The sequence below is a fragment of the Archocentrus centrarchus genome, chromosome 8, assembly GCF_007364275.1.
Source record: "Archocentrus centrarchus isolate MPI-CPG fArcCen1 chromosome 8, fArcCen1, whole genome shotgun sequence".
Classification (NCBI taxonomy): domain Eukaryota; kingdom Metazoa; phylum Chordata; class Actinopteri; order Cichliformes; family Cichlidae; genus Archocentrus; species Archocentrus centrarchus.
In genome coordinates, this window is record NC_044353.1 from 2,160,251 (window position 1) to 2,187,711 (window position 27,461).

At 43.9% G+C, this 27,461-nt stretch overlaps 2 protein-coding genes across 2 annotated transcripts in view; both read left to right on the plus strand.

Annotated features, from left to right (window-relative positions):
* Positions 1 to 16,374: 16,374 nt before the first annotated feature.
* Positions 16,375 to 21,433, plus strand: st6galnac2 (ST6 (alpha-N-acetyl-neuraminyl-2,3-beta-galactosyl-1,3)-N-acetylgalactosaminide alpha-2,6-sialyltransferase 2). The gene is made up of 9 exons (XM_030735394.1): positions 16,375 to 16,476; positions 17,053 to 17,113; positions 17,603 to 17,774; positions 17,878 to 18,031; positions 18,149 to 18,287; positions 18,401 to 18,504; positions 20,591 to 20,671; positions 20,776 to 20,878; positions 21,143 to 21,433. Exons 1-9 carry the CDS (start codon positions 16,400 to 16,402, stop codon positions 21,311 to 21,313), a joined length of 1,062 nt encoding a protein of 353 aa, XP_030591254.1. The 5' UTR covers positions 16,375 to 16,399; the 3' UTR covers positions 21,314 to 21,433.
* A 1,798-nt stretch (positions 21,434 to 23,231) lies between these two features.
* LOC115785040 (CASK interacting protein 2) overlaps positions 23,232 to 27,461 on the plus strand; it is a 62,206-nt gene continuing 57,976 nt past the window's right edge. The window contains exons 1-2 of the mRNA XM_030736479.1: positions 23,232 to 23,533; positions 26,343 to 26,722. Coding sequence (XP_030592339.1) covers positions 26,629 to 26,722 — 94 coding nt within the window. The 5' untranslated portion in view covers positions 23,232 to 23,533; positions 26,343 to 26,628. The remainder of the gene's footprint in view (positions 23,534 to 26,342; positions 26,723 to 27,461) is intronic.

The following is a 27,461-nucleotide window of genomic DNA, read 5'->3' on the forward strand; positions in this document are numbered from 1 at the left end:
ACAAAAACAATGGGGAGAACTAATCCATTAGAGAACTATGTTACCCAGCAGCCCTTGTTTAGTCATGGGATGGTCCTTGAATTACCAAAGGTCCTCACAGACTCATTGGTCGGGCTCATTCAAAAACGGGTTTCCCATGGACCAGCTCCGACATATATCACAGAATTAATCAGAGTCAGAATCAGATTTATTTTGACCAAGTACGTTTACACACACAAGGAATTTGGTTCCGGTTGACGGTGTCTCTCTAGTACTATACAGTGTCATTTAATTTAACATAAATGCTATACTATATACAAATAGAAATCTAAGAAAAGGAAGGAAGGTGCAGTGTATTTTAAGAACTATACTATACAACACTATACAATATGCAAAATCGAATAAAAAATAAAATAAATTAAAGTGTAGTGTGCATTGTGGTAAACAGCAATATCTCTATTCTGTACACATTTAGGCAATTATGTAGATATCAGTGTTATTGATCACCTGTTAAGAAGTGTGATGGCATGAGGAAAGAAACTGTGTGTCTGGTATTTTCCTTCCCACTGTCACCAAGTGCTGCTCATAGGGGGTCGTTTTGACTGTTGGGTTTTCTCTGTATTATTGTAGGGTCTTTACCTACAATACAAATACAAAGCACCTTGAGGCGACTGTTTGTTGTGATTTGGCGCTAAACAAGTAAAATTGAATTGAACTGAATTGAACAGGTATGTGATGCTGTACATCAGCTTATTGGGAAAGGAGTGCAAAGACGTCTTTAAATCCTTCAGTTTTAAAGGTTTATTCAGCATTAAAATAATCCAGTGACAGCTGTGAGTAATTCTTCTATCATGCAGAAACAATAACTGCTGATGCTGAATTTGGAAAACATTATTTTCTGAATTGTAAACACAATCCAAGTAAATATATTATTTACTTACATGTGAATTTTGACATGAATATAACTCCATATGGATCCACTCGCTAATCCAAAAAAACAATATGGCGGCTGCCAAAATATTATAATAATTGTGTTTTTATTACTGTTTGTATAAAAGGAGAAAATGTGCTCACAGGTGGACCTTTAAAAAAAGCATTTCCAATAAACTGAAGCAAATATTAAAACAGAAAAATCTGACACACCAACATGTATCAGCACATGTTGCATCCTCAGGGACTCTTCATTGGAAATGAATCGTCTTGTGTAATCACACAAAGTCATTTATCTGCAGGGATCAACAGTTTGTGGCAGCTCTCCACACCTCAGGTGAACTCCTGCTGACGGGTCTCAGCACAAACTAGAAACAACACGAAGCACCAAAGTGAGAAATGACAGAATATGCTGGATATACCAGTGATGAAGGAAACACATCTACTTTAGGAAGGGTCAGAGGTCAAATCCAGGAGTATTTGTGTCTTATTAAAAGTGATAAATGATTTAAATAATGAGCTAAGTTGATGCAGAATAATCCCTGTGAGGTAAATAAGCTCCTGCCTGCTCTAAATGCTATTTCCAGCAGTTTTCTCCTTTTATCATTTTTAGGTTTCTTTGTACAGCTGCAGCAGACCCACAAAATGAAACTACTGAACACAACAGGCTGTTTGGTTTTTGGGATCAAATCTGACTCTGAGCTCTTTCTTTTGGATAATCTGAGCTAACACTAGCACCTCTGCTAATACAGATAAATGCTGGCATGTAGCTAAAAGCTAGGCTAATTCTACATCATTTTTACACAGAGCTCTGCTAGCAGACAACTAGACATTTCTACCATGTTTAATCAATGTTTCTGATTTAGCATTTTCAGTATTGATCAATTATCAGTTCCCACCCCGGTCACTTCCTGTTTTCTGCAGTACATACTTGTGTGTCTGCTCACAGTCTGATTACTGTAATCACAGCATTTGGACACATTTAACAGCTTCTTCAGAAGCATGAAGCGAGCACAGTCATGTACAGCAGCCCGAGGTCTCAGAGTCAGCCTGTCCTCCTTCTGCTTACTTCCTGTCATGTAGCTCCTGTTATGTTGGTGGATGTTCGTATGAAAGATAGACAAAGTTTCTAATAATGAGTTCGGTGTATGTGCAGTAATCCCTGTGAGTCTAAAGCAGTGCCACCAAGAGATGTTACTTTCTTCACAAAAACTTTGAGTCTTTCTCTTTCTCTCTCTCTCCTTCTCTTCCTTCCTGCCTGTCAGATCTGACAAGAATAAATAAAATAAAAACACAAACATTAACAAGAATAGACTATAGAAAACTTAGAGAGCGCTTCTTGTAAAAGCAAATATGTTTGGTACAACAATACATTCGGATCATCATTCTGATTGGAAAAACTGCCACACATGACAGGCCAAAAAAACCAAAAACTTTGACTAGTGTAATTTAAAGTTGTTTTCATAGCTGGAGAGACAGAAAACCACTCTCACTCACATTCACACCTGTGTGCAATTTAGAATCACCAGGTAAAACCTGCTGCCACGATTTCCAACCTGATTTCCAGTTTTGTTGTTTTGGTTTTTGTTGAAAGGCAGATTGATGTAATCACAGCTTTCTCTGGAAGACGGGCGAGACCGAGCACAGAAACAGTCCCATTAAACTCTGGCTCTGCTCACATTACACTTATTTGCATAGTAGGTGAGCTCCTCAGGCTGAAACCTGCAGAGATTAAAGATTGCAAAGACAGGATGAAGCCTGTTAGTGAGTGTGATGAACATCTGCTCTCTGACTGCAGTGAGGAAGATGATGGAGCGTGCACATCACACATCATGAAACTGATCCTACACCTGCTGAGACTTGAGGTCAAAGACAAACTCGATCCCCTGCAGTTTGCAGACAAACACATCAGAGTAAATGATGCTCTGCATGCTTCACAGAGCCCTCGCTCATCTGGAGGCATCTGGAGCTTATATGAGTTATGTTCTTTATTAAGCATGTTCAATTCCACCCAACCAAACATCCTCAGAGACCAGCTCACAGAGACCAGCTCACAGAGACCAGCTCACAGAGACCAGCTCACAAAGACGGGTGCAGATTCTTCCTGTTTCCTGGATCACAGATTCTGACAGAAAGGCCAGTTTGTCAGGTTGGAACTGTGTTTCTGTCCAGGCTCCTTTTCATACTTCATACCAAATCGAACATTACAAAACATACTCAAACTAAAATATGAATATAATTGCATTTTACCTGACCAAGTGAAGGTCCAATTGTTTAAATTAAAGCAAAATAATTTTGAGATGGGGACAAACCCCAGAATTTACTCGCCCGACAGCTTAGAGGGCTTCAAGCCAGTAGAGCCATAAATCAAATTAAATCAAAACCAGGAGAATTAGTTACTGATCCTAAAGCCATAAATGAAGTATTTAAGAATTATTACCAACAACTGTTTACATCAGATCCTACACTGTTTACATCAGGGGCCGCACGGTGGTTAGCACTGCTGCCTCACAGTTAGAATACCATCTGGAAGGTCTGGGTTCGATTCCACCTTGGCCCAGGCCTCTCCCTCTCTCTGTGTGGAGTTTGCATGTTCTCCCCGTGTCTGCGTGGGTTTCCTCCGGGTACTCCGGTTTCCTCCCACAGTCCAAAGACATGCACTTACTGGGGTTAGGTTAATTGGCTGCTCTAAATTGCCCGTAGGTGTGAGTGTGAAAGGTTGTTTGTCTCTCTGTGTTGGCCCTGCGACAGACTGGCGACCTGTACAGGTATACCCCGCTTCTCGCCCTATGACAGCTGGGATAGGCTCCAGCCCCCCCGAGACCCTGAACAGGATAAGCCGAAGCGACTGGCTGGATGGATGTTTACATCAAAAGCTAAGGGAAATGTTTCAGAGTGGATTGCGCAACTAGACCTTCCTAAACTAAATGAAGAGGCGTTGGAGGCTGATATCACCATCCAGGAGATCGTGAATGCTATTAAATCATCTCCAAACAGCAAAAGCTCTGGACCAGATGGGTATGGTATAGAGTTATATAAAAAATTCTCAGAAGCACTGGCTCCTCTCCTGCTCAGAATGTATACTCACTCATTTGATACTCAAAAATTCCCTAATTATTTATATGAAGCCAATATCTCACTAATAATGACAATAAAGTTCTATTCTATCTCACTAATATTGAAAGAGGGTAGAGATGAGACTGACCCTTTCTCATTTCATCCTGTTGCACTGCTGAACAGTGATATGAAGATACTTGTGAAATTATTAGCAAATAGGTTAAATAAATCTATCTCTACTATCATTCATGCCGACTAGACAGGATTTATCCCTGGAAGATTTTCTTTCTTTAATGTTAGAAGACTAATGAATATAATCTACCATAATTATGATAAAAAGGAAAAATGATCATTTCCATGTCTGGACACAGAAAAAGCTTTTGATCAGCTACAATGGACATATATGCTGAGACAGTGAGAGGAATTTGATTTTGGAACCAAGTTTATTTCTTGGATCAAAATATTATATAATATTGTATAATATTGCCTGTATTGGCAGCCCTGATGTGTCCTTCGTTACATCGAGGGAAACATCAGGGCTGCCCACTTAGCCCGCTGCTTTTCACAGTGGCAATTGAACCTCTTGCTGTTCATATTAGACAACATGCAACATTTAAGCCAATCCATTTGGGTGACGTGGACCATCATCTCTCACTTTATGCAGATGATGTGGCCATTTTTTTTTCCTCAACCTGAGCAATCCCTCCCTATTTTGTTGGATTTTGTTACGGCCCGCGCTGTGCAGGCAGGAAGGAGGACCCCAAAACAAAGAACTCTGTGTAAGTCACTCAAACACTTTATTTACACAATCTTACAAAAAATAACCATGAACTGTCCCCGGAAATACACCTGACGGGGAAGAGACGTGAGGCTGACTTAACTCGACTGGACATACAAGTGAGACAGCGGGGAACAACCAATGACGCGACAACAGGCATAGAAAACACAAGACTTATATATACACACAGGAGGTAATGGACAAATGGGAAACAGCTGGGAGGGAAACACAGGAAACAAAACTAAACCCAAAGCACACAGACTAAGACCTACCAAAATAAAACAGGAAGAAACCTAACATTGAACACACAGACTAAACATCTACTGATAAATAGCAAAGTGAGACAGAAACCACAATAACACAGAACTATACAACAGGTACAAAAACACTGGGCCACCGGCCCAGGACCATGACACCCTTAGTTATGCTGCTATAGGCCTAGACTTATGGGGGGGTTCCCACGATGCACTGTTTCTTTTCATTCACCTTATTTACTTGTTTATAATCCACTCTGTATTTAATCATTGTTATTAATCTCTGTCTCTCCCCCCTCAGCAGATGACCCCCCCTCCCTGAGCCTGGTTCTGATGGAGGTTTCTTCCTGTTAAAGGGAGTTTTTCCTTCCCACTGTCACCAAGTGCTGCTCATAGGGGGTCGTTCTGACTGTTGGGTTTTCTCTGTATTATTGTAGGGTCTTTACCCACAATACAAAGCGCCTTGAGGCGACAGTTTGTTGTGATTTGGCGCTAAATAAATAAAATTGAAATGAACTGAATTGACCAGGTATGTGATGCTGTACAGCAGATTATTGGGACAGGAGTGCAAAGACGTCTTTAAATGCTTCAGTTTTAAAGGTTTATTCAGCATTAAAGTAATCCAGTGACAGCTGTGAGTATTTCTTCACTCATGCAAAAATAATAACTGCAGATGGTGAATTTGGAAAACGATATTTCCTGAATTGTAATCAAATCTGCTTTAAACAGCTCTTGTGTTTCTTCCACAGTGTAACCTGGTTAAAGGCAGTAACCTGAACTGTCCATCAAAGTGACCAATCACATTAGGCTCCGCCCAAACAGTCACAACTCAGTTGCTTTGAGCGAGCAGGACTCAAGAGCAGAACCTTTCCTAGTGTGAAACTGCAGCAGCGCACAAAGCAGTCAGTGGTGTGTGAGATTCTTCTTTGTGTGCGTGGCTGCTGAGTTCTACGTGCACTGGTTGTTGAATTTATGCAACAATGAATTCCTGCACTTGTGAAATTAAATTATTTGCTCAGATTGTTTTTTTTCTCACATGTGAATTTTGACATGAATATAACTCCATATGGATCCACTCGCTAATCCAAAAAAACAATATGGCGGCTGCCAAAATATTATAATAATTGTGTTTTTATTACTGTTTGTATAAAAGGAGAAAATGTGCTCACAGGTGGACCTTTAAAAAAAGCATTTCCAATAAACTGAAGCAAATATTAAAACATAAAAATCTGACACACCAACATGTATCAGCACATGTTGCATCCTCAGGGACTCTTCATTGGAAATGAATCGTCTTGTGTAATCACACAAAGTCATTTCTCTGCAGGGATCAACAGTTTGTGGCAGCTCTCCACACCTCAGGTGAACTCCTGCTGATGGCACTCAGCATGAATTAGAAACAACACGAAGCACCAAAGTGAGAAATGACAGAATATGCTGGATATACCAGTGATGAAGGAAACACATCTGCGTTAGGAAGGGTCAGAGGTCAAATCCAGGAGTATTTGTGTCTTATTAAAAGTGATAAATGATTTAAATAATGAGCTAAGTTGATGCAGAATAATCCCTGTGAGGTAAATAAGCTCCTGCCTGCTCTAAATGCTATTTCCAGCAGTTTTCTCCTTTTATCATTTTTAGATTTCTTTGTACAGCTGCAGCAGACCCACAAAATGAAACTACTGAACACAACAGGCTGTTTGGTTTTTGGGATCAAATCTGACTCTGAGCTCTTTCTTCTGGATAATCTGAGCTAACACTAGCACCTCTGCTAATACAGATAAATGCTGGCATGTAGCTAAAAGCTAGGCTAATTCTACATTGTTTTTACACAGAGCTCTGCTAGCAGACAACTAGACATTTCTACCATGTTTAATCAATGTTTCTGATTTAGCATTTTCAGTATTGATCAATTATCAGTTCCCACCCCGGTCAATTCCTGTTTTCTGCAGTACATACTTGTGTGTCTGCTCACAGTCTGATTACTGTAATCACAGCATTTGGACACATTTAACAGCTTCTTCAGAAGCATGAAGCGAGCACAGTCATGTACAGCAGCCCGAGGTCTCAGAGTCAGCCTGTCCTCCTTCTGCTTACTTCCTGTCATGTAGCTCCTGTTATGTTGGTGGATGTTCATATGAATGATAGACAAAGTTTCTAATAATGAGTTCGGTGTATGTGCAGTAATCCCTGTGAGTCTAAAGCAGTGCCACCAAGAGATGTTACTTTCTTCACAAAAACTTAAAGTTGTTTTCATAGCTGGAGAGACAAAACCATTCTCACTCACATTAACACCTACAGGGGTTGGACAATGAAACTGACACACTTGGTTTTAGACCACAATCATTTATTAGTATGGTGTAGGGCCTCCTTTTGCCGCCAATACAGCGTCAATTCGTCTTGGGAATGACATATACAAGTCCTGCACAGTGGTCAGAGGGACTTTAAGCCATTCTTCTTGCAGGATAGTGGCCAGGTCATGACGTGATGCTGGTGGAGGAAAACGTTTCCTGACTCGCTCCTCCAAAACACCTCAAAGTGGCTCAATAATATTTAGATCTGGTGACTGTGCAGGCCATGGGAGATGTTCAACTTCACTTTCATGTTCATCAAACCAATCTTTCACCAGTCTTGCTGTGTGTATTGGTGCATTGTCATCCTGATACACGGCACCGCCTTCAGGATACAACGTTTGAACCATTGGATGCACACGGTCCTCCAGAATGGTTCGGTAGTCCTTGGCAGTGATGCGCCCATCTAGCACAAGTATTGGGCCAAGGGAATGCCATGATATGGCAGCCCAAACCATCACTGATCCACCCCCATGCTTCAGTCTGGGCATGCAACAGTCTGGGTGGTACGCTTCTTTGGGGCTTCTCCACACCGTAACTCTCCCGGATGTGGGGAAAACAGTAAAGGTGGACTCATCAGAGAACAATACATGTTTCACATTGTCCACAGGCCAAGATTTGCGCTCCTTGCACCATTGAAACCGACGTTTGGCATTGGCAGGAGTGACCAAAGGTTTGGCTATAGCAGCCCGGCCGTGTATATTGACCCTGTGGAGCTCCCGACGGACAGTTTTGGTGGAAACAGGAGAGCTGAGGTGCACATTTAATTCTGCCGTGATTTTATGTTTTTTGGATACAATCTGGGTTAGCACCCGAACATCCCTTTCAGACAGCTTCCTCTTGCGTCCACAGTTAATCCTGTTGGATGTGGTTTGTCCTTCTTGGTGGTATGCTGACATTACCCTGGATACCGTGGCTCTTGATACATCACAAAGACTTGCTGTCTTGGTCACAGATGCACCAGCAAGACGTGCACCAACAATCTGTCCTCTTTTGATCTCTGGCATGTCACCCATAATGTTGTGTGCATTGCAATATTTTGAGCAAAACTGTGCTCTTACCCTGCTAATTGAACCTTCACACTCTGCTCTTACTGGTGCAATGTGCAATTAATGAAGACTGGCCACCAGGCTGGTCCAATTTAGCCATGAAACCTCCCACACTAAAATGACAGGTGTTTCAGTTTCATTGTCCAACCCCTGTATGTGTGGATTAGAATCACCATTTAACCCGTACCTGCAGGTCTTTGGACTGTGAGGGGAAACACAGGGAGAAGATGCAAAGTCCACACAGGAAGGCCGGGCTTAGCTGTGTGGCAGCAGTGCTAACCACCATGCCACCATGCTGCCAGGTTTTCTAGTTTTGTTGTTTTGGTTTTGCTTTGTATGTCTGTTAAACGGTAGATTGATGTAATTACAGCATTTTGGCTCATTAAACACATTTCTCTGGAAGACGGGCGAGCCCGAGCACAGAAACAGTCCCATTGAACTCTGGCTCTGCTCACATTACACTTATTTATATATTAGGTGAGCTCCTCAGGCTGAAACATGCAGAGATTAAAGTTTGCAAAGACAGGATGAAGCCTGTTAGTGAGTGTGATGAAAATCTGCTCTGTGACTGCAGTGAGGAAGATGATGGAGCGCTGCTGCTGCTGCAGCGGTACTTTGACATATGAGTTTAATTCGTTCTGTGACCTCGCTCATAACTTAATTTGATCGTATGTCAAATCAAATTTTCCCATAGAAATGAATTGAAACATCATTAATCTGTTCCTGCCCCCCCCCAAAACCACAACTTTTTTTTTACATTTATTAATAAGAAAATGCCTTTATAAACAAATAATGTATAAACAAATAATACTGTATACAGTATAACAAAAGAGAATGTAAAGAAATAAACTGGTTTTAATTGAAATCTAATCTCCTCCTTCTTTTGCCTTTTTTGACACACTCGTACCCTCACCATGACAGCAACACACACACCTCACTCATGTTTTTCAATAATTTTATGCTTTATATCCATGGTCATCATCGTTTTGAGCACCGACCTTGGCATTCGCTTTTTTGGAAGCATGGTTTAAAACAAGGAAATGTTCCAAAATAAATGTGAAAAATAATCAAACACATCAACAACCATCAACAAAAACAAGCGCACAGGAAGAGGGAAAAACACGAACATACTGCGCATTTGGTGTATTTTTGCTCGCTCGTAACTCAGATATTCGCTCACAACATAAAGCAAAAATTCGACCAAGAGACCGATCGTATCTCAAAAACTCGTTAACTGGGACACTCGTAAATCGAGGGTACCACTGCACCTGGTTGTTGATTGGCCCTGCAGCACAGTCTGAGGACAGTTCATTGCTGCAACATTATTCACATGATGAAACAACAGAGAGCAACATCACACACTTCCTGTCAATCAGGGATTCATGAGGGTTAATAAAAAACCTCATGTCATCATTTAATGTCATAGATTTGAGTGATAATAATTCATAATTGAGTTGCTCAGAAAACACATCCAGAGCCTTCAGATCAGCAGCTCGAAATGTTCCTAGCAGGAAATCTGCATTCCTTGATCGGCCTTTTCATTTAAAGGTATATGGGAATGCAACGAGCTTCCTGAATCTGTGGAAACTAACCAAATCAGACCGGTCAGCATGAATCCCCTCATACTTTTTAATTCTTCTGTTTTAGATTTGAAGTTTTATGATGTATTATTTAAATCTGTGTGATACTTATGCGGGCGTTTTGTTGGTCGTTGTTACTGGGACTCGGGTGCTGTGTTTGTGTGTGTTTGAAGCAGTTTTAAAGTGTTCTGCAGTCGTATTAAATAATTTGTTTCATGATGATTTTGTGCTGTGTGACCTGCTCAGGGACCGTGGATGGAAAACCGCTAGCAGCTAAACCTGGTACATCACTTCTCTCAGTAGATCGACACAAATAGAAGACAGGAAGTAACAGGAGTGGGAACTGATGAATACTGGAAGTGCAAAATAAGAAACATTTGATTAATTTAATGATGGTAGAGAAGAACAGCATCTGTACATGTCTGCTGTCATGGTCCAGGGTCCTTTTGACCCTGTGTGTTTTGTTTTGCTTAATTGTGTCTGTCCTGTACTGGGTTTCTTCATGGTTCTTCTTGGTTGTGGGGTTTATTTGGTTATTTCTAGTTCCTTGTGTTTTCCCAGTATTCTGTGTCGGGTCTGCGTCTCTGTTCCCTCGTCTTACTTCCTGTTTTATTTTGGTAGTTGTCCAGGCTCTGTCTGTTGTGATCAGTTTTGCCTCCGCTGGTCTAGGGTTAGGGTTAGGTTAGCTGTGTTCCCAGCTGTTTCCACTCTCCTTGTTATCCTGCTGTGTATTTAAGTCCTGTGTTTGTAGTAGATGTTTAGATGAAGCTTCATGAAGCATTAAAGTTTTCTATTCAGTCAGTGAACCCATGGGTCGAAGCTTCATGGTGCTTCATTTGCTCTCCTGCGCCATCAAGTGGACATTCAATGTAAAACAGGCAGACTGATTATAATCACACCAAGGCTTTGGTACGTGAGGCTTTGAACAGAATAAATCATTTTTGTGATTTTAATAAATAAATCCTGAGGTAACCAATATGGTGTCTGTCTTTATGACACAATGTTGGGGTCAAGAGGGGAAGTGGAAATAAATCAGGGAGAGGGTTGTGATGTGATTGTGTTACTTGGTTGGTAACTGTGCTCACTAGGGACATTTTATTTATTCATTTTTATTTAGAAATAACAGCTTTGCCACAGAGCTGAGCTTCAGGTGGTTTCTTTTGTTTGAAATGATTTCACCTGCTTTAGAAAATACCCTTTCACAGGGCCAGTGGCGCAAAGAGTAGGTATGCACTATATGCAGTGCATAGGGGCGCATGTGTGTGTGTGCCTAAAAATGTGTCTGCATACACCTCAGAAAGTAAAAAGCTGCGCTCCTACACAGGGCACAGATGAAGCTGGGGTAATAATTTATTACTATGTGCACACCTTATTAGGAGAGATCAGCTCAAAATGTTCTCAGACAGGGAAAATCTCCTCCTGGTTGGTTCCATCACCAAAAAACAAACAGCTCAAATAACTGTTTACCAACGTGCAACAGTCGCCAATACCACAAACTGTGAGGGGGGATCGCTGCTCCTTATGTTTCGAATCGCACACCAAACCCACGAATCGTTTCCTGAATCATTCACGTGGTACGGCCGGGTTGCGAAGCTTCAAACGTCACCGACACAACTCTCGATGTGCGCTTCACAAAAGTCTCCCTCAATTACTCAAAGCCTCGACACAGAACGACACATCGCTAGTTTTTAGTGCCTGTTGTCATGTTGTCGTCTTCTTCTTTGTTCCCCTGCTGCATGTATCCTGTTTTTGCCTTAGCTCTTAGAATTCAAGTCAAGTTATTTTCTGTTGTCCTGAATCTGCCGCTGGTTTGGTCCAGCCCTGCTTTCTGTTCTGCCCTTGCAAAATAAAAGCGGAGTTAATATTTTACCTTCCTTTTTGTGTATCCTGCGTTGGGGTCCTCTTCCTGCCTGCCACACAGCTGTTTCATGACATGTGCTAGCAGAGCTCAATGTAAGAACTGCTGTTATTAATCTGCTGACGTTCACTGAGCTGCAGGCTGCTTCCTGTTGCTGACTGATGGTGATGGTTCCTTTGGAACATTAGCTGATAAAGTCATTTAAACACGGAGAGCAAAGTTAGCAGGTCAGTCCTGACAGTTTGGAGGAATTAGCTTTTAGCAACATGACAAAGCTTGAAATCCATTTGTCTGATTATATGTTTAGAATCTATCAAAAGTTGGATGGCTGATAACTTTCTCCAACTTAATGATGAAAAACTGAAGTTTGTGCCCCTGATAGATTTATACCCAGGATAATGGACGCTCTTGGTCCTCCTGGCAAATTTGCTAAATCTTCCATCAGGAACCTTGGCGTAACCTTTGACTCTGCGTTCTCTTTAGATACCCATCATTTATGGAACCTTGCTAAGTTCAGTCCCATTGTGTCACGTTCTGAACTTGAGACTGCTATCCATGCATTCATTTCCTCACGTCTGGATTATTGTAATGCTTTATTTACTTGTCTTAGCAAAAACTCCCTGGAGCGTCTCCAGGTCGTTCAGAGTGCTGCTGCGAGGCTTCTGATGAAATCTTCTAAGTATTCTCACACCACACCGTTACTGATCCAGCTGCACTGGCTCCCCATTGATTTCACAGTCCAGTTTAAGATCCTGGTTCTGACTTAAAGAAGTCTTCATGGTCAGCTGATATCAGTGAACTCTTGCATCCGTACATTTCCCCCAGGTCTCTGAGGTCATGTGATAAAGGCCTACTGGCCGTACATCACACAAGGCTGAAAACTAAAGGAGACAGAGCTTTTCCAACAGTAGCTCTCCGACTCTAGAACTCCATCCCATTGTGTATGAGAACTGCAGATTCGTGGTGTGTTTTAAAAAACAGCTAAAAACTCATCTTTTTAGACTTGTGTTTGGTTATTTTTTTCTCCTTACTCCAATTGTCATTTTTTTTAGTGTCGTGAAGCACTTTGTGATTTATGACTTGAGAGGTGCTATAAATAAAATTTTACTTTTAAATTTTACTTACTTTACTGACTTACTTAGCATAGCTGCTAGTGTTAATTCAATTCAAATCAATTCAGTTTTATTTATATAGCACCAAATCATAACAAACAGTCGCCTCAAGGCGCTTCGCTGCACCACCCCATCCCCCCACCCGCCTGCCCACCACCGACTGCACACATCACCTTAAACAATCTTAAGCTTGTACATACTTTTCCTAGTGTTGATATATTTACTTTAATTTACTATGTTTACTTATTTATTGTTGTTTTGCATATGTACAGTTTTTGATCTTTTTAACCACTGCATCAGAGAGGATGCTAAACTGCATTTCACTGTTTTAACATTGTTCTTAGCATTGTTTTTCTCAGTGACAATAAAATGCTATTCTATTCTATTCTATTCTATTCTATTCTATAAACACACACACACACACACACACCTCTACCCTGGTGGGCATCAAAAGGTTAAACTCAGTGTGTGCAGCATGTGTGCAGCACGTGTGCAGCATGGCTGTGGTGCAGACGGCCTGCCCTCATGTCAGACCCGTGGTCATTTCCTGTGTGTGGTTCCTTCTGCTGCACACGATCTAATAAAACCACAAAAGACCAAAAAAGAAAATTTCTATAAATCTACCTGTGCAGATAACAGCACAACATACAACAGTATGAATATCCACAGAGTTCAATAAGGTTTTACAGGTTCCAAATGTAACACAGAGGATAAAGATAATAAGTGATAAAGTACATCACTCATATTAAATGAAGAAATAAAGACTTCTTAATGTTTGTTCTCTTATCATGTTTATTAATATTAATAAGAAATCAGCCTTTCCAGGTTCCTCAGAGCTGAGTACAATGACCTCACAGACTGAGCACTTCAGTCACAAAGTTTATTAATGAATAACTTCCTGTTCAGAGGTCATGCTGCATCTGTGTCCTGTCTGCCTGTGTGTCCTCTCAGGGCCGAGTCATATTAAATATTAGTATTTCTATTCACTCACAGCCCAGTGATACACTGTTATAGACTCAGCTCTTTGGAGAGCAGCACATCCTTCATATTCAGATCCACCTCCTCAGTAATGTTGAGAAATTAAGATAGAATTAAAACTCTCAGCTTTCATTTGAGGCACTGAAGAAAATCAGTAGAAAATGAAGCTGCTGAGCTGAGGGCTCATGTTCAGATGTTAATGAAATGCTGCCCTCTGTTGGCTGCTAGATCAAATGCATGACTCAGTCATCCATAAATATTTGTTAGCATTCAGTCAAAGTCTGAGCAGCATGATTATGTGAGTTATGTCTGGTTTGTACAGATGGATGTGCAGCGATTCTGCACAGATGGTTTTTCTTTCTGGTGTGATGAGTTTGTTTATTACTGACACTCAGTTTTTGCTACTTTTGTTTTTTTAATTGAAATATTTAATGTTTAAATTCACATCCTTCATCCTTAAAAGCACTGATGTTGTAAATATTTGAGTCATGTGGGATTTAATTTAATTCAATTTTATTTATATAGCACTAAATCACAACAAACAGTCGCCTCAAGGTGCTTTGTATTGTGGGTAAAGACCCTACAATAATACAGAGAAAACCCAACAGTCAAAATGACCCCCTATGAGCAGCACTTGGTGACAGTGGGAAGGAAAAAGGGGAGGGGCAGTCATCTGCTGAGGGGGGGAGAGACAGAGATTAATAATAACTAATGATTAAATGCAGAGTGGGATATAAACAGAGTAAATAAGGTGAATGAAAAGAAACACAGTGCATCATGGGAACCCCCCAGCAGCCTAGGCCTATAGCAGCATAACTAAGGGAGGGTTCAGGGTCACCTGATCCAGCCCTAACTATAAGCTTGATCATAAAGGAAAGTTTTAAGCCTAATCTTAAAAATAGAGAGGGTGTCTGTCTCCTGAATCCAAGCTGGGAGCTGGTTCCACAGAAGAGGGGCCTGAAAGCTGAAGGCTCTGCCTCCCATTCTACTCTTAGGGCTGCCTCTCCCTGAGCCTGAACCCAAAACTGGTTTCTTGACCATCACAGTGAGCCCACTGCACTCAGACAGCCTCCACAGGCACAGGTCTCAGTCCAACAGAGCACCTTTGGACCAAAATCTCTGAGGAACATTTCCAGCAGCTTGTTGAATCTGAGACATGAAGAATTAAAGCAGCTCTGAAGGTGAAGAGGATACTGGCAAGGTGTACCTAATAAACTGTCCACTGGGTGTGTATATGGGTGTGTGCAAAATATGAGGTTTTGTTTGGACATATGAGCTTTGATGGCGGCACGATAAACGAGCCCTGAGTTTCCCAAATGGAGTTTTAATGGTGGAGATGAACTCTGGAGTCTTCTGGCTCAGTGCCCAGAAGAAACACTACCAACCCCCACACACCCCCATTACCACCCTCCTTTCACCCCCCTACTCATCATTGGTTGTGAAGTCTTTATTTAAATGTTCGTTGCTCTACACGAACCAGGAGGACTTTGAATTTATGTGATCAGTGAGGAAGAAGAAGAAGAAGAGGAGGAGGGAGATTTGTTTGAAGCAATCTTAAAGGAAATCAGAGTGAAAAGAGGTGAATGAGAAGAAACAGTGCATCATGGGAACCCCCCAGCAGACTAGGCCTATAGCAGCATAACCAAGGGAGGGTTCAGGGTCACCTGATCCAGCCCTAACTATAAGCTTGATCATAAAGGAAAGTTTTAAGCCTAATCTTAAAAATAGAGAGGGTGTCTGTCTCCTGAATCCAAGCTGGGAGCTGGTTCCACAGAAGAGGGGCCTGAAAGCTGAAGGCTCTGCCTCCCATTCTACTCTTAAGTATCCGAGGAACCACAAGTAAGCCAGCAGTCTGAGAGAGAAGTGCTCTGTTGGGGTGATATGGTACTATGAGGTCTTTGAGATAAGATGGGGCCTGATTATTCAAGACCTTGTAGGTGAGGAGAAGAATTTTAAATTCTATTCTAGATTTAACAGGGAGCCAATGAAGAGAAGCCAATATGGGAGAAATCTGCTCTCTCTTTGAGGTGGGGGGGGGGGGTGTAAGGGTACAGCTTTATCCTTTCCTGGTCGTGACACTTTGCATATTAATGATCATGAAGCTCGGGGCTGCTGTTGGTGCTGCTGTCTGTCATCATGCAGACTAAATGAGTCAGAAATATAAATCTCTCTCAGGACTGACCAATAAACTGTGAATCTGCTGCAGTGTTTGAGTGACTGTTCTTCATGTAAATGCAGAAAAACCAGTTTCCCCTCCTTCAGCTGAGCTGTGGTGTCTTTTCTCTGTGAACAGGTGAGAGCAGACAGGTGAGGCAGTGATCCTCCCCCTGCAGCGTTTCCCCTCTGACTGTAAACGCCTCCGTGCTGTTGATTTTATTACCCCCTCCCCCTCCTGCAGACTTCAGCCACACCTGAGCTCACGTGACAGGAACTGAATGAGGAAGAAAATGACTCATTTAAAGCCCCTCACAGAAAAATGCGACCGTCTCCCATAAAGACTGTTTCCCTCCTGGGGGGGATTTTCTGCTGCTTCCTTTTCCTCTGTTTTTACAGGTAGGTGTGCTCTCGTACCTGATCAGGAGAACTGGAGTCACAGGCTTACCTGCTGCTGCTCAGTAACATCTGCTGTCACTTAGTTTGTCCACAAACACAATTTAATTCATCTGAAAACAGTTTTTGTTCATATTTCTATTGTGTGGACAGTGGTCATATTCACACTCACAGATCTGTATTGTTTTACCTGAATCTGCTTTGATGGATCCTCTGACCCTCAGACACATGCAGCATGAAGCAAAGCTGCAGGTGAGGTCGGGTCAGAAGTTTCAGAAGGTCACCTCCACCGTCTTTAAATATACAAATATTTTACCACTAGAGGGCGGTGTGTTAGCAGATTTCTGGGGTAGTTGTCAGAGCCTGGGGTGGTGCACCGTTACCTTACTGCAGGTGATGCTTCTTTTACCTTTTTGTGATGCTGCAGTTTGTGATCTTTATTTAAAATCTCTGGTTTCATCTCTTGTATGATTAATGCCCCCCTTCCCCGGCCCTGGATTATTTTAATCTGCAGGCTGTAAAACACACACGTGTGTGTGAAGGTTTATTAAAATGATCGACTCTGTGTTGTGATGTCAGACAGCTGATTCAGGATCAGATGAGCTGGGAAATCCTGACAGTTCAACAGGATGAAAACACGGTGAGTTTCAGCTGGAAATATACAACTTTATTCATAACAGGCTTTACGCACAGAGCCGGCCAATCAAAAAGTGTATCAGGCAACACAAACACAGGAACATGTAGAAGATCTTTACTAGCTCACCCTAACCATAAAACCTCAGCTTAACTGCACAGCCAATCAGCTTCAGGCTCAGGAGTCACCTGATCTTCACCTGCACCCCTCCAGTGAAGAACCACGGCTGGGTCTCTGGTTCTGAGTCGATAACGAGGAGCCAAAAATGCCCCAGAGAAACTTTTCCCTCTGGAAGTGAACCAGGCTCAGCTCCCTGACGGATCCTTCCTAAAGGGATTAATAACATTTTATCTAATCTACATGATCTAATCTAAGGACAGTTATGATGTTTCTAACAGCAGTAATAATAACTGATCAGTGTGCAGGTGATTTTCTGCTGCATGTATCAGAGCACAGAAATGTGTGAGGTTTAACCTGCCTGATGTTCTCCTGCAGACTGAAGCTCCGTGCTCCCTGAGGAACGAGGTGAGGAGACATTCTGTCTTCAGGAGGAAGTTCCTGTTCTCTGTGCCGGTTCTTCAGTGGACCAAAAGTTTTACCAAACTGACCTGGGAGCAGCTGAAGAACCACGCACCTCCGTACGGCTGGAAGGGACTTCCTGCTAAAGGTACTCTGCAGGTTCAGATCTCTGAAGCTGCTTCAGCTCTAAGGCTTAAAGATTCACACTGAGGGTCTTGTTTCTTCTTCTTTGCGCTCCTCTTCCTCTTCAGTCCTAAACTCCACCCTCTCCCTTCTTAAACGCTCTGAGCTCTTTGATCGCCGCTCACCTGGCAGGTGCATTCGCTGTGCTGTGGTGGGAAATGGGGGCATCCTCCGAGGGTCCCGGCAGGGGAGGAACATCGACAACCACGATTTTGTCTTCAGGTGAGACGCCCCAAACCAAAAATGTTACACATTAGTTTATTTCTTTGTATGTAACCGAAATTACACTAAAATGTCCATAAATCATTAAATATATTTTACTGGGATCTGTCTGCTCAGGATGAACGGGGCGGTGATCGCGGGGTTTGAGGAAGACGTGGGGACGAAGACTTCCTTCTACGGCTTCACCGCCAACACCCTGAAACACGCTCTGATCTGGTACCACGACGACGGCTTCACCAAAGTCCCTCAGAGTCGAGTGAGAATCGATCCTGTGAGCTCTGTGACTGCTGTAGACCCCAGCTGATCTGTGTGTGTGTGTGTGTGTGTGTGTGTGTGTGTGTGTGTGTGTGTGTGTGTGTGTGTGTACAGGAGACCAAATACATCTTCATCCCATCAGACCTCAGAGATTACGTCATGCTAGCCGCTGCCATTCAGGGTCGGGCTGTCAGCTCAGGCAGAGACAGAGGAGACAGGTGAGTTTACCTGTCGCAGGTTTGCTGCTGCCTGAGTGACCTGAGGAGAGGGGAGACGTGTTGTTTGCATGAAAATGATTCCAATCGTCTCCTTGTTTGTCTGACACTCTGTGAACAGCTTTAAATCCCTCCCCATTTCACCCAGCTTTGCTCTGATTGGTTACCCCCCTCCAAACAGCAGGTTTAAACAGCAGTGGCGCACAGATGATTTTGCCTCAGTCTGGTCTCACTCTGCAGGTGCAGATTCACCATAAATCAACATTTTGTTGATCATTTGTTGATTATTGAATATTTCGTCACACCAAGCAGCAGGACAGCTGAAACTCAGGTTTTCACATATTCAGTTTCAGTCAGATTCATTCTGTAGCTTCAACCACAGAGAAGGTCGACATTCCCATTTCACAGGTTTCCTGACCTGCTCAGAACAAACAGCTCAGGGATCACATGTTGGATCTGGAAGATGGAAATCTTTCCTGGCATACCTGCAGACAGCCGGGTCACCAAAATGGGAGTGACGCTTCTTCAGGTGGTTCCTTCACCTGGAAACACCTGCCTGCTTTTATCCATTCAGAGATTGTTGGAGGTCTTTATTTAACCACGTCTTAGTTACTGCTGTCATACTTGCAGAGGAAGGATCTGAAACAAATCTCTGTTGTTTCCAGTTCATTCACCACATCCCTCAAATCAGCTTCTTCTTCTTCTTCCAGCTGCTCCCTGCAGGGGGCGCCACAGTGATCTGCCTCCATCTCACCCTATCCCAGCATCCTCCTCTGTCACACCAGCCTCCTTCACTGCATTCTCCTTCACTTCTCCTCCTGCCTGCAGCTCCAGTATCTCCACCGTCCCTCCTCCACACAAACCATCTCAGCCTCTCTGGCTCTGAGCTGTCCATCCTGCTCAGTCCCAGTGAAGGTCTGAACATCTTCAGCTCTGCCTCCTGTCTCTGTGTCAGAGCCTCCGTCTCCAAACCATCACAGCAGGTCTCACTACCGTCCCGTGAACTTTCCCTTTCACTCTTGCTGCTCTCCTCCTGTCACAGATCACCCCTGACCCTCATCTCCACCCACTCCACCCTCCTGCACTCTCTGCTTCACCTCTCTGGATGGTTGACTCCATATATTTAAACTCCTCTACCTCCATGCATCTTCACTGACCGGACCCCCTCTGAAAGAATCTGAAATCTAATTGAATCTGTGGGCTGATTATTGATTTTCACTGGGTTCGGTTTAAAAAAGAACATCACAGTTTACAACAGTGACCTGACGTGAAAACGTGTTAGGATTCATATTCGATTGTTCTGTGGCTCTTTCACCTTTTGCCTTGACCCTGGACTGGAGGGCATCTCTGTGACATCACACAGAGCCGGGGCTGATTAGGGCAGTCTGCCGCCTGAGCGTCCGGCTTTAATGACCTCATTATTGGAAACTTTGGTTTGTTTGATCTGAACATGCACCACAGGATCAGGAGATGTATGATAGGATGGAGAAGGAGAGCAGGTGACCTCAGAGGACCTCAGAGCTTCCTCCTCAGGCTGCAGGGTGAGGAGCTGCAGTGACTCTCCCTGCAGTGCCCTCGCTGGGCTGCAGATGGCAGCAGAGTGAAGCTGTTTCCCCTTTCCTGATCCTGGGTGTCTGACAGGAAGTGGATTCATCTCTGACAGGTTCATGTTTGATAGTGACGCACACACACACACACACACACACACACCCGGCTCCTCATCACTCTTCATCAGTGGTGATGGTGAAGCAGGAGTATTTGTTATCATTGGAACACCAATGAGGAAGTCAGCGAGGTGAATTTCTGCAGTCTTTCTTTTTGGGAATGTAACGATAAAAACATTTATAATCTTCGATTTTCCAGATAAAGAAACGGAGAGAACTAAGAAACAGCTGTGTGTGTTCATGGAAATGCTGATTAAAATGAGCTTTTTCAGGTGCTGATTTGATGGATTAGTTCGTGTCTCTGTTCCAGGCTGCAGCGGCTCCAGTTTGGACCTGAAACCAATCCGGGTGTTCCGAGGGGGTGGGTGGGGGGGGGGGGTGTTGTTGTGTTGTTGTTGCTGATCCAGATGATGTGTTTCCTGCAGACCCTGGAAGTATTTTGGCCACCAAGCAGCTGAAAAGTTCAAACTCCTCCACCCGGCCTTTATTTCCTATGTGACACACAAGTAAAGCACCACCTTGGATTAATCATTGATTAGTTGATCGATTGATCGATCATCTAAAAGCAGCCAGCAGGCCGCTCGGGTTGAAATCTCTGCTCGTCTCTCAGGTTCCTGTCGTCGCCTCTGCTGGTTGATGTCAGGACTCGTAAGCTGTACATGCCGAGCACAGGCGCACTGATGCTGATGACCGCCTTACACACCTGTGACCAGGTAACACACACACACACACACACACACACACACACACACACACACACACACACACACACACACACACACACACACACACACACACACACACACAGGGAGGGAAGCTGCTGTTTCCTGCTGCAGAACTTTCCTCCTTCTGTATTTCAGCAGATCTGGTGATCGTTGCCTCCAGGTTCCTGGGAATGCTGCAGAGAAGCTGCTAACAGGGAATTCTGCTTCTTTTAAAGGTGCAAAGTTCTGATGGACTTCCTGTTTATCCTGCAGGTTTCTGCTTTTGGTTTCCTCACCAGGAACTACGCCTCGTTCTCCGATCATTACTACGACTCCGTATGGAGGCCTCTGAAGTTCTATGCCAACCATGACCTGCAGATGGAGGGCCGGCTGTGGGAGGAGCTGCACCGCCAGAGCATCATCGTGTTGTACCAGAGGAGCTGACGGAGGAGAAGAGGCTCTGGTTTAGGTTTAGAGGTTTTTTCACGATGAGCACACAGAATATTTTTCTTTGTGTTCCTACAGAAAATTTTTAGAGAAGATAATCCTGAGAAAAGATGACTGAGGTCCATAATGTTTCATCAAACCAGGAGAGCTGCCTGAGTGAAGCTGCTCATGTTTGAAAGCGACTGCAGCACGCAGCTGTGCTGTGTGAGGTGACCTGTTGTGTTACTCTGGCAGAAACCACCATGAACAACCATGTTGTTGCTTTGCACTGAATTTAATGAATCACAAACGTTTCCTGCATGGCTGCTTCTTTTTTTTTTTAGAAAATATATTTATGAGCTGTGTTACACAAAGCATCTTAATCCAGGTTACTGCCGACACACAACCAGAATAACTTTCACACAAAGGCTCCAACAGCACAAACACAGTCCAGAGGTCCAGTTCAGGGACTCCAGTTAGCTGAGGTGAAGCCTAGCAGACAGCTAGCAGCTACAGCCGCCTGTGTCACCATCCACCTGCCAGTCAAAAAGGCCACGCCTCTAATAATGCAAACTTTATTTAAACAGCTGTTATGAAGGGAGAAATTATCCACAGAGACCAAAGCAGTTTCTCTATCAGGCTGTAAACATGTTTATTTCTGCTGGAAAGTTTTAACATGGGAGTCTATGGGGACTGTCTCACTGTGGCGCCTCTGCTGGACGGCAGAGGAACTGCAGCTTGTGGGAGGCTGAGGTCTCAGGTATAAATGTCACAGCTTTGTTCCTATGTTTGCTGAACTTTAATGAAAAACCTCAGGTGAGGGAAAGCTATGAGGCTCTGAGCATGACTGCAGATAAATGAACCTAAAAGTTTCTGAGTGCAGCTGCAAACAGCTGGACAGCTGAACGCTGCACCAGAGCGATGACGAGCAGAGACCTGATCAATCAGAAAACATTGTGTCTCCTTCGCTGGAGCCTCTCTGCAGAAGGACGGAGGTTAAACTGTGGGAGGGTCACACATATTTCATCATTACATCCAAAGAGGCAGAACTTAACAGGAAAAGGAAGAGTGAGGTTTTTAAAATAAAAGCAGTACTTTCAAACCAGCTTTTATAAAAATGTCTATCAGTGTGTGTGTGTGTGTGTGTGTGTGTGTGTGTGTGTGTGTGTGTGAGTGAGTGTGTGAGAGAGAGAACAAGAGTCAGACTGAATCCTGCAGGCTGGTGTCATAAAATCTGATCAGTCTAATATTAGAGCTGCAATCAGGAATATTAGAAGATTTAATTAATCTGCAGAACATTTTATCATCAGCTAATCTTATATAGGTAAACATAAAAGATTAAATAAATAATCCTTCCTGAGTTTGAAGTACATGTGATCCAAACAGGAAGTGAATATTTATACACGTTATCATTTACATTTATCTACTTGATAACTTTTAGTTTGTTGAACCTGAGCACAAATAAAAGCTTCCATCCAGACTTTGGTTGATAAACTTATGACTGAGTAGCAGAAACATTAAGCAAATAAAGTGGAGCCTCTCCGAGAAATGAGATAAAATACTGACAAAACAAAATCTAACACATTTTAGATTAGATATTTTATTGCCACTCTGGTTATGAATAATAATAGAGAAAGAACATAAATAAATAAATATAATATCCAAGAACAAAACATCTGTTTTTGCGGAGCTCGATTAAATAAAAATAATGTGGCTGATAAATATAAATATAAATAGGAGACAACAAGGAGCTTAAATCTATAGATTAATAAATTAATCGACTAGGATAAGAAGTCAGTAAATTCGACTAATAATTAAAATACTACGATTGAGAAGTTTACCGCTGATCCCGCGTTTCCCGTTTTATTTTGAAAGTGTCATGCGGAAGTTTTGTGCTACGTTCACGGAAACTTGACACAGTCGGGAGATTCGGGAGAATCCAGCGGAGAGAATGTGGCATTCAGGGAGAGGAGGGAAAAGCCAGAGGAGCGGTCGCAGGCGGAGGGTCGTAGAAAGTACCAAAGTCCGAAACACACACGAAAGTCTCGTGTTTTTCCTGCGTGGGGGTGAAATTTTGATCTGATGCTGGTAGGAGTTTATAAAAACGTTTGGAAACGGGACTTTTTTGGAATATTTCTGCACGGAATTAAGGTTTCCTTGGATTTTCCTACAAACTGCCACCGAGGTCCCTTAAATTTGAGGGATTAAAAGTTTTTTTGGCTGCTTGTTGAACAAACGGTGAGTCTGTCATCGAGTTACTGTGGAGTTACTTTTCCCTTTGGGGGGGTAAAGGCAGGAAAAGCAGCCCGTTAAGTAACTTGGGTACAAAGGTCGTCTGCGGTGGACCTGACGGTGTGTTTACATGCAGTTCGCCGCCACACGCCGAGTCCCCTTTACGTCATTTACATTTATAGGAGTTTATCTGAAACTTGTTAACCTGCTGGATTAATATTATATTAATGCAAACTTTTTCATGTGCGGAAACAGGTATTCAATTCGGCTGAAGTTTACATCACCAAGAGGATCTATAATTTACTAAAATCCGGTATAGATGTGATAACAGGGCTTGCTTTAATGCGTCTAATTTAATCGGAGTTTGTTAAAACGTTACAGCAGGTAATGTGGATGAATTACATGTTCCCGAGGTGAACGGTGCTTTAAATGAAATCAGGGGAATTGGAAGCAGGTCTTATTATTGGAGTCTGGTACTAAAGCAAAGGGCATACATGTAATGTAACCCGGGTGGAAGTTGTTGCACTTTGGGCCCGACTCGCTCCTGCGGGACTCCGACTTCACTGCAGACTAATAAATGTCAAGTGATTCGTGTTCGCGGGTAATAAAATGATTTATTTAGCTGCTCCGTGAAGCTCGGAGTCCCCGCAGTGTCACAGCGAAATTTATGTGCATTGTTCCTCTTGTCATGAGTGCAGCGAGAATACCAAAGGCCTGAGGGAGGAGGGAGGACACGATGGGTGTAAATGGGAATGACAGCGCTGCTTAGGCCCCGCTCCTCTGTGGCAGCCCGGTTATGTAACGAGGAGCGGAGTTGGTGTCTGGACTGGCTGCAAACGCTCCTCAGAGCTCAGTGCTGGTGTTCGAGGCGGAGAGCGGGACTGTCAGCTTCCTCCTCCCGTGTGTCTGTGAGCCGAGAGGCCACTGGGCTGGAAGAGTTTAAGTGGAGCTGTCCTGCAGCTCCAATGAAGTCATGGCCAAAGTGAACACTTAATCCACCGGAGAGCCCAGAGGGGAGCGGCCCAGACAGCACACACTCGGTCAGGTGACTTCACTGGATGAGAAACGGGAGAAAAACAAGTGGAGTTTGGTGGTTACAGCGGGTACCTACGGGCACCTGCGGGTCTGTGATTAAACCGAGCTCTCATGTGGCAGCAGGTTAAACTCTCCCTCACTCTGACATCACAGCTCACCTGGACAGGTGTAACAGAGAGGCCACAGTGACTGCACGGTCCGAATCACTGCTGCATGTTTCAGGCTGCAGATGTAAATTACTGCAGCAAATGATCTTCTTTACATGTTAAAGTTCAGAAAACAGAGAAAGTCGAGGGATGTCGTTTCTCAAAGCCCAACATGGTGGATCATCTCAGGTTTAGAGGAGCTTTAACTCCCAGAAGATTCTGGAGCTCACATCATTGTTGACATGCAGAGGACAGAATGAGTGAATGAGAGGGAGGCAGGAGAAGGTGGATGAGTTTACACACCTGGGGTCAGCCATCCAAGGAGAGGTGGAGAAGAGAGTGCAGCAGGGTGGAGTGGGTGGAGATGAGTGTCAGGTGTGATCTGTGACAGAAGGAGAGCAGCCAGAGTGAAAGGGAAGGTTTACAGGATGGTTTGGAGATGGAGGCTCTGACACAGAGACAGGAGGCCGAGCTGAAGATGCTCAGATGATCACTGGGAGTGAGCAGGATGGAGAGGAGTAGAAATGAGTCCATCAGAGGGACAGCTCAGAGTCAGAGAGGCTGAGATGGTTTGGACATGTGCAGAGGAGGGAGGGTGGAGATACTAGAGATGGTTGGAGGAACAGAGGAAGCCCTCAGAGGAGCTTCATGGATGCAGTGAAGGAGGACACGTGGAGGGTTGGAGTGACAGAGGAGGATGCTGGGATGGGGGGAGGTGGGAGCCAGAAGGAGCAGCATATAAGCAGGTTATCCTGGTACTTTTGGTTTCATCATAATCCAGATGTTTTCAGAGGTCCATATTACAACTCCTCATTGGCCTGTTTTAGAAAGATGAAACCACATCTGCAGGTTTTCTAAAGCCTGTGCAGGGAAATCATTCAGCAGTTTAAGAATAACGTTTGTCATCATTACAAAGAATTAGTGATTCCATCATCTGGACCCTCAGAGCCTGCTTGTTTGTGGTGTTCAGGCTCTGATTCTGGAAATCACTGCACAGCCTCAGGAACACCTCTGAAAACCATCCCTCCACACATGGAGGTCAAACTCTGCCATGCAACGAGCAGAGAAACACCCACCACCTTCTCTGGGTCTGAGGTCGACCAATCAGAGGTTTAGAACTCCTGGATGCAGCGTCCTGCAGGCAGGAGCGTCCTGTCTGTGTGAAGGCCCCATTAATGCTGAACCACATCTGCAGGTTCAGGAGCACCATGTGCTGCCATCAGGCTGCTCGTCTTCCAGCAGCACAGATCTGTGGGAAAACGGTCACGTGTGTTTTTGTGCAACTTCCTGCTAATTATGTGATTCGTACATGGTTCATATTTTACATGAAGTCCCAGCTCGCAGCGGTACGATGCTTCTGAGGCTCGTTTTGTGCACAGTGATGTCATCCAGTTTTTCTCTTTGTTAATGTCCCAACACTCAGGAGGCCACCGTCACATGTTGTAATGCTTGGATTGTGTCCGTGCGCTCTCCTGGTTGCAGCTGCTGTCGGATCGGCCTGGAAGCTGCAGAGCTGCAGCCGGAGGCCTGAACTCAGATCGTGTTTCGATCCATCGTGCAGCTGTCAGATTTTCTTCCTGTGCGACGCCTCTGATGCATCAACTGATCTGTTTTTCTCATTTTTCCCCTCTCAGGCGTCCACTCCCCGCTGACCCTGGAAATACCAACTCCCCAAAATACCGAGTGAAGGAGCGGGAAATTAAGCTGCAGACGAGACTTTTCTTGTATCTCTTCATGCTCAGAGGAAATCCCACTGTTCATTTGAACTCTGCTCCCTGGCTGTCAGCTGAGCATCAGACAGAGGAAGTGGAGGTCTCACCTGAGGCAGGTCCACATCTCCAGCGCTCAGCATGAGGCTCTGAGGAGGCGGCGGGATTTTCTGTAAAGCTGGTTGGATTTTGATGAGGAGGAGGAGGGAGCATGGGGAAGGAGCAGGACCTGCTGCAGGCGGTGAAGAGCGGAGACCTGCTGTCCACTCAGAAGCTGCTGTCTAAACTGAAGAGCAACAGGAACAGTAAGTGCACCTGATGCTGCTGTTTCACACACAAACACCTGCTCAGGAGTCCTGCTGGGTTTCCCTGTTTCTGCAACCCCAATTCCAAAAAGCTGGAATTCTGTAAAACATGAATGAAACAGGATGGAATGATTTCTGTTCTGTAGTGTGTGTGTGTGTGTGTGTGGGGGGGGGGGGGGGGTGATCAGGCTTCAGCTGGTACCCTGTGGGGGCTCTTTGCTGAGTTTCTCCTGTCGCTGTCACACTGATTGAAGCTCTCTGGTTTTTGAATGAAGCCTTCGTCTAACAGCAGCTCTCGGCTCAGAGGAGGAGGAAGCAGTTCTGTGTCTGCTTTTTGCCTCCATGAATATTTAAAACGTCGGGTTTTGTTGGATCTGAAGGTGTGAGCTGTTTCTGACAGTGTCTGAGGACTGACCCAGATACGAGTCGAGGCCGGCCGTGAAACCGCCGCGGGTTTGATGTTTGGAGACGACTTCCTTTCATCAGAAACTCCTCAGCAGTCCGACTGCTGACGGTGCTGCAGGAAGGAACCAACCACAGGCTGGAAAGGAGCCGAACTGAGATAAACATGGAGAGCTGAAGCTTTTGTTTATTTGACACATTATTTTCCTCCCAAAACATCTTACACATGTTTGCATTACACTCTAACAGGAAACATGGATCTGTGCACACATCACACTTCAGAGAGCGCCTGAGAACGATGCTCGAGGTTCATGGTGTCATATCCAGGGAATGTCGC

What these genes read in the sequence shown, in the direction of transcription:
- st6galnac2 (XM_030735394.1), top strand. Translation starts at nt 16,400, where the DNA reads ATGCGACCGTCTCCCATAAAGACTGTTTCCCTCCTGGGGGGGATTTTC. An exon ending in TTCAACAGGATGAAAACACG is followed by an intron (nt 17,114 to 17,602) that starts GTGAGTTTCAGC and finishes GTTCTCCTGCAG; the next exon opens with ACTGAAGCTCCGTGCTCCCT. An exon ending in GGCAGAGACAGAGGAGACAG is followed by an intron (nt 18,505 to 20,590) that starts GTGAGTTTACCT and finishes TGTTTCCTGCAG; the next exon opens with ACCCTGGAAGTATTTTGGCC.